The following is a 12,180-nucleotide window of genomic DNA, read 5'->3' as shown; positions in this document are numbered from 1 at the left end:
TTTTAGAGACAAGTTTTAAGAATCAAATTTTCTATTAAATGAATCTAAAGATTGTTTCTTTAAAATATACCTTCTATTTTCGAGATATTATAAGAAAAGTCATTTTGACCCTTAAAAAAAATAAATAAAAAGCTAAAAAGCCTATTTCTAAATAAATAAAGTACTAAAAATTTTTTCTTAAAAAAAGTTGTAATTTTGTTTGAAAATATCTCGTGAACGCTTGGTTTCAGAGAAAAGTTTTAAGAAACAAACTTGTACCTTATAAAATTTTCTATTGAATGAACCCAAAGATTATTTCTCTAAAATAAACCGTTCTCGAGATATTAAAAAAAATGCCATTTTGGTCCTCAAAAAAAAAAAAAAAAAAAATATTTTTTTAATAAAATAGCTACTTTGATTTCTCTAAATGTACTTCTCATACGCAAACAAAAAAAAGTATATCTCCATCTTCAATGAGAGAACAAAAAAAAGTATCTTTCATGTCTATCGACAATTTAAATACCTCAATGGTAAATCTTTCAATATTCTCCTTTCAATTCCATTGTCTTTTCCACCAAGTCCATCATCGATCGATGGCAATTGTAAACGCCTCCCCGAGAAATTGCTGGCAATGCGAATGAGATGAAGATACCTCGGCGCATTCGAAATGAAATCAAATCCGAAATCAAAATCAAAGATTTCCCATTGCACTGACTCTCTCTGTCTGTGGATTGATTGTATGATTGCCTAATTGTAGATATTTCGATTTCGAATCGTGCACGAATCGGCAATGAAATTGATATGAAATTGGTTGTTTTTTAAATTCAGATTCAGTGGGTTTTGGCGATGCTACTTGCTCGCAAAATTTACAATTGATTCGCTGCAAGGAATACCAGATACCACCTAATCATACAATTGTACAGATTTCGCATTTTTCTTACCATTTTTTCCATTATTTTTTTTTTTTTTATTTACAGACATTTCGCGATTGGAGAAATCACCACTTCTGGCAAATGGATACAATCCACCACCCATCAATCACATGGCATTCATGCAGATGAACCATCACCCTGGTTCGGCGCTGATGAGTCCCGGAATGCCACCGCACGGCTTGCATGGCCGACCCGACAGTCAAATGTTGAAGGCGGCAGCACAGAGCGGCATGTCGGCGGCAAGTATGGATGCGATTGCACGATCTGGTATTTGGGAGAATTGTCGGGCTGCGTATGAAGACATTGTCAAGCATTTGGAAAGGTAAGCAGAATATTTTCCAGGGCTTGAGGGTTGGGGTGGAGGGGGGCTTTAAGTGATGGCGTATAATGATGAGGAATAAAACATTTGAAATCTAAAAGAAGCAAAATTAATTTCAGACTCCGGGAAGAGCGTACTGACGATCGCCAGCAGATCAGTGATCAGAAGCCACGGGACTTGAGTTCTAGAAATTGTAAGACACAATCATCAAAGAATTGCTAAAGGTTATGGAGTAAACTTGTTATGTTTTCTGTTGTTGTTGTTGTAGGTTCGCCTAGTCGGCAAAGTCCTGTGTTGAATTTGTCGAAATCTGGAGGCGCCACCGATCATGGTAGCAATTGTGATGATCGCAGCGATCGGAGCGATGAAGTGCACTCGCCACCGCCATCGGTACGGGGCGATGACGAGAATCTGAGCGATGATAATGGTTCGGAAGTTGACGATCACATAGCCAAGGATGACGGTAAGAATCGCTTTTTCATCCCATTTCATAATTTTTTCTGTCGATATAATTCACAGTCTATCTAAACACCCAACCAAAAACTCTTTCTTTATCCCTCTTCTCTTAGATCTAAGCGATAGTGAGCGTGACATTTCATCGGCGCAACATCAAGCGATATCGGTTACTTCGAATTCCGGCGATCGTGATCTGCATCACTCCCATTCACATTCGCATTCGTCGCATTCACATCACCAGCCGCATCATCAGCAATCGTCAACACCGCATCATCATCATCATCATCACCAGCGGGCGTTAAATTATTCGACACTGGCAGCAACAGCTGCTGCTGCCGCAGTTGCGGCAAGTGGCGCTGGTGTCGTCCCTGGTGTTGGTGGTGGCGGCGGAAGTGCTGGTGTTGGTGTTGTTAGTGGTGGCGTCAGTAGCGGTGCGGGCAGTGCAACTGGCAGTACGACAAGCATGGGCAATGGTGGAAACGGTGTTGGCGGTGGAGTCGGTGGAGCTGTCGGTAGCGGCGGCATTACACACAATGATGGACTGCCTCCGAACGATTCGATTGCTGGACTTGAGCAACAGTCGACATCTTCTACAGAGACTCTGTTGCGGAATATACAGAGTCTGTTGAAGGTGGCCGCCGACAATGCCCGACAGCAAGAACGACAAATCAGTTATGAGAAAGGTAAGTTTTTTTTGTATTTATTATTATTTTTTAGGAGCGGGGGTGTGGGAAAGGGTATTTTAGATATTTTACACTCTCATAATGGTGCTCTCGGTGCATGAACGACATTTAACACAAACATGCACGACAGACACAAAAATATTTTTTTTGCAAAAAAGTTGTAATTTAGGTGAAAAACCTGTTCCCAGACGAGTTTATTTTTTTTTTTGCAAATTTACGATATACAAAGTACACAGACATCAGACACTATAGAGTAGATAGGTAGACAAAAAAATAATACCCCCATAGGGCATTAAATTTTTATCGTGCGCTCGCTGTTTGGGTAAACAAAGTTTCACTTTCGCTTAGAGATTTGTTTTTTTTTTTTTATGTTTTTTTATTATTTTTTTCTAATTAACCGCTTGACATTTGAAAATTGAGGTTTTAGATGGAAAAATGAAAACACCTCAAAATATGTGACTGGATTGTGTCTATAAAAGTCGACATACCAAATGAAAGGGAACTTTTGAAAGTGTTTAAATTTTTGTTTTTATGTTCTGAAAGGCAATTAATTGCTAAATTAACCTTTTCAATTCAATTTTAAAGAACAGTAGCTAAGCTGGATAACCTAATTTATTTAACCTACTTTTTCAAAGGCTTGGACAGTGAAGGTATATCGATAGATCATAGCATCAAAGTATTTTTAATAAAAAAAATTGATATTTAGGTACCGACGGTATTTTCACTTTCGGAGTGTGAATTTTTTTTTCTGGCATTGGTTTACGTAGGTACCATCAGACTATTATAACATGACACATATCGAAAACATTAAGGAATCAGAATTATTGAAAATAAAAATAATAACGTTTGGTGGACTACGTTCAACAATTTTATTTTCAAGATCAAAATCCTCGTCATAAACAGATATTTGAAAAATACCTACTTTTTTAATAAAAACAAAATTCCTGAAAAAAGTTATTTTTTTAAAGAAGAGCTGATTTTTATAATTTTTTCAGCCGTCACTTTTCAAGTATAATACGCCAAAAACAAACCGAACAAAATTTTGAAGGCTTTTCTAACGGTTACTTGTACAAAAATAAACATAACCAAAATGTATAATGTGAAGTACCTATACCTTAAAGCTAAAAAATGACAGGTGTTATTTCATAACCGGGTCGAAAATTTACGATTCGTATGATTTTTTTTTAACGTCGGTAATTAAATGTCGTATTGTTTTTATAAATATATTAAAATTAAGATTTTAATGAACGACTATACTTATTAAAAAAACGTTTAATTTTTTAATAAAGATCGAAATGACCAACGCAAAGCATGAGATAAATCCTATTATAACAAGAAACAATGAAAACAACCCCTCTCACTGAGAACTCTTATTCGATTTTTAAACAAGGGACATTTTTTTTAAATTTTCTTACGGAATGATGCTTTTTTTAAATTATAATAACTCGGCTTTTATTTTGTTAGCCAATACATGCACCGTTTACAAAATAATAAGGCAAGAGTTTGCTAAACAAAAAAACGTCTTTGACTTAATATTACTTATTTTTAATTTGTTTCAACAAAAGTAATGTGCACCAAATCGATAGAAAATGTTGTAACGAACAATCAATAGCTTTAATTTTTGTCGTAGGACATTCTGAAGCCGAGCTATTCCCAAAAAACGATATTTTTGGACGTTTTCGCACCGGTTTTGCATGCTTTCATTTATCAATTGCTCGGCCATTTTTGTATATAAAGAGCTGATTTTTTCTTTAAAATGCAGGACATCAATAGGGCTACAAAATAGGTTTGAAAAAATGTCAATCATGATATAAGCTTTTTTTTAGAAATAATGACAAAAATTTGTTTTTTAACAACCAGAAATTGACTCAGATACAATAAAATTACATACAACGATAGAAAATATTATAAGGAAGAGAATGTATTTTTATTTTTTGGTCTACGAAAATCTGGAGCAAAGATATTAGCTTAGAAGTAAAATATACCAAAAAAATGCATTTTTGTGAATAACTCCGCTAAAAAGAATGATCAGGTGGTGATAAATTTTGTTTAAGCCTTTTAAATATACCCCTATCGATCCATGAAATAAAAACTGACAGTGCCTCTGTGCGCAAGGTCAAATGACGCTTTGACTGGAGTAAAAGCAATTGAAGTAAATATTAAAAAAAAATGTCCTTAGTTTTGCAAATTTTGTAATAACAAAATCTGTGACCACCTAAGAGTGTATAAGGGTGTTGCGGCGTTTAAAAAAATATGCATCAAAATCAACCTCTTTTAAAACCCCTTTTAAATTAAAAAATTAGTATTAGATTGTTACTAGAGTTTATTTAGTATTCAGGTTCAGATGCTTTTGTTTGAAAGCAAACACTTTCAAAAAAAATTAATGTCTCGTCAACTTTTCGATATTGATTAGAACTAAGGGTTTATTCTATAAGAAAAACATAACGGTTCTTATGTCGTTTTCGATTGGTTTCACTCAAGGATCCACTCATTCTAAAATCGAATGAAACAGTTCAAATCGCTTCCACTCAATTCTGTTTTTTGTTTGTTTTAGTAGTTATTCTGTGAAATTTCAAATGTCAAATATAAATTATTTTTTTTCTTTCAAACGAAATATTATAAATTTATTTTCAAAAACGGTAATATTCTACAAATAAATGGGACAGTTGGTTTGTAGAATATTTTAAAAAAGTATATAATGCGTTTATTTGTTTAAATACAGAAAAAAAAAATAAAATGCACGACTGGGTCGCACGAACTTGCTCTTAGAGTTAAAGTTGCTTAAATTGTTAAGACTTTTTATATAGAAATTTGGAAAAAGAATAAAATTCGTTTTTTAAAAAAATTAAATAAAATCTGAAATCAAATTGCCCTCCAAAACAAGTATGCAGTTTTGATTGATATATTAACATGCATTTTTAGAAAAAAAAATTTCAAAATCGTTAGAGCCGTTTTTTAAAAAACTAATTTTTTATAAATAATTTTTTAGAAAAAAAGTTCTAAAATAAAATTGGTATGCCATTTTGTAGAAATCTTTAATCAACATCTAAAAACAAAATTTCAAAAAAATTCAATGTCCCGTTTTCGAAAATTTGATTTTTCAAAAAAAAATTTTCAAAATTTTTTTAAAAATCCAAAAATTATTTTTTTCAAAATTTTATTTTTGGCTTATATTTAAATTATATAAATGCTTTTTCACAAAAAGTTTCGTTGAAATCGAATAAGCGGTTTCGGAGATAATCCGATTTGAAAAAAACGGTTCTATGGCAGGTACCGTTAATAATGATTTTCCAAAAAAAAATTTTTCATTAAAAGGTAGACCTTAACTTAAAACTAACGTTTGAATTTTTTAAACAAAATCGTTGGAGCCGTTTTCGAGATATTTCAATTTTACTAAAATCGGTATATGACAAGTACCGTTAATTTTGGTCCAAAAAAATTAATTCCAAAAAACCCTCTGGAGAGTCGCCAAATAACGCTACATACCAAGTTTGACATTAATCGGTCCATCCGTTTAGGCTGTAGGTCCTTATACAGACAGACAGACAGACAGACAGACAGACAGACGGACTTCCGGGACCCACTTTTTTGGCATTCTCTACCATCGTAATGTCATGGAAAAATGTTATCTCAACTTTTTTTTTTTGTACGAATGCATAACTTGATATATAGTACCTATATCGCAAGTAATAACATTTTGAATGAAAAACCAAAAAAATAGTGATTGAGTGATTATTTTAACTTTTGAATAAGCATGTATAGTTCTTCTTTATTTGATTCTGATTTTAAATCGAGAAGAGAATTTATCTTCTGAGAAGCGTTTTTGCTGTCATTTTGAGGTCAATAAAATGGTTTCAGAAGACTTCCAAATGCTTCCGGATGCTTCTGGACGTCCAATCGAAAACGACATTAATGTCCTCCCAAATCAGTTTTATTCTGTCAATTTTAAAAAGTATTTGAAATTTGCCAAAGTCATCAAGATACGGACCTTCGCAAACATTTGACAATATTACTTTTTATTATAATCATAAAAGCAATAATGGTAACAAGACAAAATTCTTTGTGGATATTTATTTGACATTTGACAAATGGACAAAAAAAGATATTTTTAAAAAACAAAAAGGAGCCAAATTTAGATTTTATAATATAAATATATATTTAATCGATATGTAAACTATTTTCGGCTTTACAAAATCATTAATTCATGTTCAAAAACACCATAAAATAGTCTAAAAACTAATTTTCAATGTTTTTTCTTTTCTTCATTTACAGCTGAACTTAAAATGGATGTGATGCGCGAACGAGAAGTCAAAGACTCTTTAGAAAGGCAATTAGTCGATGAGCGAAAATTGAGAGGTAAGTTTAAAAAAAAATCATCTTCCATTCTACTACTTAACCGTTAACCTATTTTGGGCCAATTTGTCAGTCCCTTTAGGTAGTAAAATCTAATACAACAAAAAAATTCGACAATTGATATTTTGAAAATTTAATACCTAGAAAATTTTACAAATCAAAAAGTGTAAAAATATGTGCTTGCATTAAAACTTATAGTAATGATTATTTCGTTAATTCTTACCAAAATATCGAAAACTGCTAAAGGTTTTTGTTCTTAACACAAATATAAGTCTCTCCGACGGTAAAGAAACAATACCGACGGAATACTAGTATCAACTCCATATATCCAAAATAATCAACCATTCGGTCTGTTTTGTATGCAAATAAAATTAAAATGACTTCTCTAACGACCCTCTTCAAATGCAGTCAACCTTCATGACTACTGTTTTTATATTTATTTATCTGGATCATTTCAAGATAAATTTTCTGTCTGCATTTTTTTTTCCTCTATCTATAAGCTGCTGGAGTTTATTTTCTTATGCAACTCTGATAGTTATGTCTAATTCATTTTGACACACCTTTTGCTAACTCATCCAAACAATAACAAATATCCAAGAACTTCTTTATAAAAAGAAGATGAAAATCTTTTCTTAACTTTTAAATCTTTTTGTCCCCTTCCATCCTCTTACGTCTTGGTTTTACTGTCCAAGTCCACCCACCCGTGGGCAATCGTCCATCGTCGTCGGCTTCCAACTCTTCTCCGCAACCATCATTGATTGTCGGCGCTCCAATCTCGAAGAAGAGTCTGAGGAATCTATGTGAATGTGAAGATGCACAACTGGCTCTAGAGTTTCTAGTAGTCTTCTTCTTATACAGATTCATTACGTTCCAACCTTTTTGCTGTCTATTCGAGTTGTTACCATTATCGCTTTAAATGAAAAATTGATTTCGATTTCATATAATATGTACATAACTCCTTTAACGAATGATGCCGGCCTGAAAAGGTCTTCAGAAATCTACAGGGTTTTAGGTAGACTTCTGAAAGTGAATCAGGTGCATAGACAAATATCCACAGGGTGTTTCAGTAAAAGCAGAAATAAATTCCGACAAGTAGAAGATGAGAAACTTCAATTCGAACGTAACTTCGAAATTCGAACAAAACGATTAAACCATCAAAGAAACTAAAAACCATTTCAATTATTGAATCAACGAGATGGATAAATCATTTAAAATTAAATAAAAACACAAAATAAATTAAAGAAAAAGAATAAATACCTACGAAGAAGTAAACAGAAACCAAAATCCTAAGAATTAGCGCAGTCAAAAGTTATTCATCCAGAATTAAAATCTTTATTTCTTTTTTTTAGATTTTTTTCGAATTTCAACAACCTCTTTTGAAATCCCAGTTCACTTGACTTGCAGGCCTCTCTGCATAATCTTATTAGGCATATCAAAACCAACAGAAAAAAACAACAGTTTCTTTTTCTTTTGAATTCCGTTCTGCGCACAAGTCCTAAGGCTACAGTCACCTCCAAGGCAAAAAAGAAGATAAGATACCTCTCGAGATGCCTGTTGGCTTGTGTATACCTGGTGCGTTCATTTAATATTCCAGAATCCAGATATCGAATTTATCTGTAACTTCAGAGAATTTTTTTTTTTCTGAAAAAAGGAGACAAACATTCTCCTCCAACTGATATCAGGTGTCATATGCAGAGCAGAAGCAAAAAAAGAACAAACAAATAAACTAAAAGATTCTCGCTCGCAACGATTTGCATTTGCACATATCAGATACTTTACCTCTGATTTTTCTTGTTGTGTCCTTTTCAAAGAAGAAGGAGCAAATGACAAAAGGAGTCGTTCCAACAACGGCAGCCCAGCAGCACATTAATAAACAAGAACACTCTCAATGCATCATCTAATTCACTTCACTGAACTCAATTCGAACCGAAAAGCAGCGATTTGTGATTCAGTGAAAGAAATCAAAAAAAAATTGCAAAGGGAAAGGAGGGGACCAGCAAAATGTGCCTATGTATTCTCTTTATATTGGGTCTTAAGTCAGGATTAATAATTGAATTAGTGGGCCCACCCGCAAAACGGATTCGCAGTTGAATGAGTTTTGTCTTTTCATTTTTATGTGTGGTGCTGTGTTTTTTTTGTGTTTTTCTTCGTTTTGTTAAATCTTTTTGTAGGCAATGTGTACGTTGTTGTCGCATTGAGCAATTGATTTGACTTGTTGATATCAAATTACCACATCAGAAGTTGGTTCATTCAAATAGAAAAATTTGTAAAAAATGAAAAGAAAAAAAAAATAATCATAAAAACAATTTTTCTCTTTGAGTTAATATCAAATCACAACTAATGAGTGTGTTTTTGTGTTTTTATTTTTAGTTTTATATCAAAAACGCTACCGACGTGAAAGAAAAATGCGTATACGCTATCAACAGCAACTTGATGGCAAACGAAAAGGACAATCTGTGCATGTGGACGATCGTGAGGCAGCTAAGGGGCTATTAGATTCAAATAAAAATGGTCAAGGTAAGTTTGTATGGTGTTTTTGAGTAAAAATACAACTGCGCGAAACTGCCCGAAACTGCGCGAAACTGCACGAAACTGCGCGAAATACTCCTATTCCTTCAATATATCAATAAAACTCACCAAAACGTTTGTATATTGTTTTTTTCATCGTAGATATCGACTGTAAATCAAGTGAAAAGTCTGATAAATCATCCACAAACGATCGTCATCGTCGTTCGGAGAGTCCTACATTCAAACGTGAGCCAGTCGAACGTGAAACTCGTAGCAGTGCTGAACGATTGGATCGTGAACGCGAACGAGAACGTGAAAGAGAGCGTGAACGCGAACGTGAACGTGACCGTGAACATGATCGCAGTAGTGAACGTGAAGGTTCAGTAAATCATGTATCACCTTTATTGCCTCCAACATCGCAGGCTGATAGCGGACTGATTGCACCAGGAAGTGGTAAAGCTCCATGGAATTATCCAGGCATTGATTTGATGGCTACTGGTGCATTCTGGCAGAATTATTCTGGTGAGTTGAATATCTTTTTCAACCCTAGATTAAGTTAAGAATTCTCAAGACAACATCGAACAAGTCCTGATGGTCTATTTTTGTTTTTAAAATTTCATTTAAACAGAAACTCTCGCTCAAGAAATCGAAATGGAGCGTAAATCCCGAGTTGCAAACTCCGATCGCGATGTAAAAAGCCCTCTGCAGGAGCGTCAGCAATCCTATTACAAAAATTCTGTTCTCTTCGGTAGTGCTACTTAATCCTGTTTGTAAGTCGTAATTAAAATGACCGAAAACATCATGAAAAAAAAAAACTGCTACCATTGATCTCAAGTGCAATCCCCGATAAAGGCCTTTGGCCCGGTGCCTAAATAAAAGCTGCTTGGCTTGATTTCTCTATTAAAGAAAAAAGTAATCGTTTCACGCTTGCAACATCTGCCCCCCTTCTATATCGTCATAAGCTGTATCTATATTATTATATTCTAGGAATTAAGGGTACCTATTACCTATTATACACACATTAAAACACACGCGCGTCTTTCTCCAGTATTTTGTAGTATACGAGTTATTGTAGGAAAAAAAATAAATAAACACAGAGAAAACACACACAAACCACATTTACTTAAACAAAAAATGTGCTTCATATAAAAATGTTGCAGAAAAAAAAATTAATAAAAATTATCTCGTTTCTAAAAAAAATACATAAATTCACACAAAATTTATTTTCAAATGTAAATAGTCACAGAATTAAAAGTAATAAATATTAAATATTTATTTAAATTTTAAAACAAAAATCTATATAAAAAATGCTAAAATAAAAAAAAAGAATAAACTAGTTTATGGTTAAATTATTTCTCTAATTTTCTGTGTAGTTTTATTTTTGGGTTTTTGTATAACAACTTAGTGTAACTATGTATTTAATATATATTTCTGTTTTGTTAATGTTGTTAGGTGTAAATTTTAACATAAGATATAAATAAACTTATTTAGTTTTATTTTTTTTTTTGTTTCCTAAATTGTAAATACATATCTTCTAAGGAAAAAAAAAAAAAAAAACTTAAAAATAAATACCCACATTAAAAAAATTATTTAACAGCTAAATTAGTTTTATAGGGTTTTGTTTAAACTATTTTTTTGTGTTCCCCATTTTTCTGCCCATGTCTGTGAATTGTTTGAGATATTTTTTAAAAATTTCATTTAATCACAGACCAAATCAAAAATTGCTTGATAAGAAAAAAATATACATAGATTGTAAGGAATTTCATATACCAAGTTTAAAGCAGTAAAATAAAATAAATTAATAATACAAAAAAAAAACAATTTCATTTAATAAATATAAATGATATTGTATAAGCATTTTCTTTGGCTATTATTATGCAAGTATAATAATTATAAGTTATATGAGTTGTAATAAAAATTAAAAAAAAAAAATAAATAATAAATAAAATATAATAATCAAATTATTAATTTTAAAATTAAGAACAATAAGTACTATATGAGCAAACAATAAGAAAATAAAATGTAGAATTTTAAATAAAATAAAAATAATTTAAATAAAAAAAAAAATATGCTGAATACAAAAAAAAAAGAAAATAAAAAAAAAATATTATAATTTTAACAATATAAAAAAAAAAAATATTACAATAATTGTAAGAAAAATAAATAAAATGATACTGAATTAAATTATTAATTAATTTTAAAACAATTGAAAGTTTTTTTATTTTATGTTGAAAAGAAGATGGATTTTGTTTTTCAGATTTTGTATTTAACATGAATGGGTAAGTAATTTTTTCTTTAAGTGTTGAAATGTTTAACTTGAATGATTCAAAAAATTGAAGAGATACTTACTGTGTAAATTTCAGAAGTATTACAGTGAGTTATTCAAAAATATTTATTTTTAATACTTATTTTAATGAAGAAAAAAAAAATTTAGTCTATAATCTTAAATAAAATCTAAAAATGAAGAATGTTAGTTTATTTTTTTAATAGACGGAAATAAACGGTCTTAAGGCTGTTAATCGATAGAGCCATTTTGGAAAACAAATAAACTCTTCTATTTTTCTCATATTGTGGTAAAATTTTGATTCTAAGAAAAATTCAATTCATTCTAAGGAATCATCCAAAATAAAATAACAAAATATACAATTTTCAGATATTTTAATAACATGTCGATTTGAAGAATTATAAAAAAAAATTTTAAGGAATTTCATTCATATGCACTTAGCGTTCATGTTTGTTACTTACAAAAATAAAATGCACGATTGGGTCGCACGAATTTGCTCTTGGAGTTAAAGTTGCTTAAATTTTTAAAAATTTTTATGTAGAAATTTGAAAAAAAATAAAATAAAATCTGAAATTAAATTGCCCCCCAAAACAAGTATGCAGTTTTGATTGATATATTAACATGCAATTTTAGAAAAAAAAATTTCAAAATCGTTAGATCCGTTTT

At 31.4% G+C, this 12,180-nt stretch overlaps 1 protein-coding gene across 13 annotated transcripts in view; it reads left to right on the top strand.

Annotated features, from left to right (window-relative positions):
- Positions 1–10,513, top strand: part of LOC129905547 (uncharacterized) — a 47,644-nt gene extending 37,131 nt beyond the window's left edge. For 5 of the 13 annotated variants that reach the window (XM_055981033.1, XM_055981031.1, XM_055981035.1 and 2 more), the window contains 8 exons: positions 957–1,233; positions 1,332–1,423; positions 1,499–1,693; positions 1,800–2,369; positions 6,642–6,725; positions 9,093–9,239; positions 9,393–9,752; positions 9,859–10,513. In XM_055981033.1, the coding sequence (XP_055837008.1) occupies positions 957–1,233; positions 1,332–1,423; positions 1,499–1,693; positions 1,800–2,369; positions 6,642–6,725; positions 9,093–9,239; positions 9,393–9,752; positions 9,859–9,992 (1,859 nt within the window). In that variant the 3' untranslated portion in view covers positions 9,993–10,513. The remainder of the gene's footprint in view (positions 1–956; positions 1,234–1,331; positions 1,424–1,498; positions 1,694–1,799; positions 2,370–6,641; positions 6,726–9,092; positions 9,240–9,392; positions 9,753–9,858) is intronic. The other 8 variants (XM_055981039.1, XM_055981029.1, XM_055981037.1 and 5 more) reach the window with 3 other exon arrangements.
- Positions 10,514–12,180: the final 1,667 nt, after the last annotated feature.

Source organism: Episyrphus balteatus, chromosome 1, assembly GCF_945859705.1.
Source record: "Episyrphus balteatus chromosome 1, idEpiBalt1.1, whole genome shotgun sequence".
Lineage (NCBI taxonomy): Eukaryota > Metazoa > Arthropoda > Insecta > Diptera > Syrphidae > Episyrphus > Episyrphus balteatus.
This window is presented reverse-complemented; position numbering and strand designations above follow the sequence as displayed.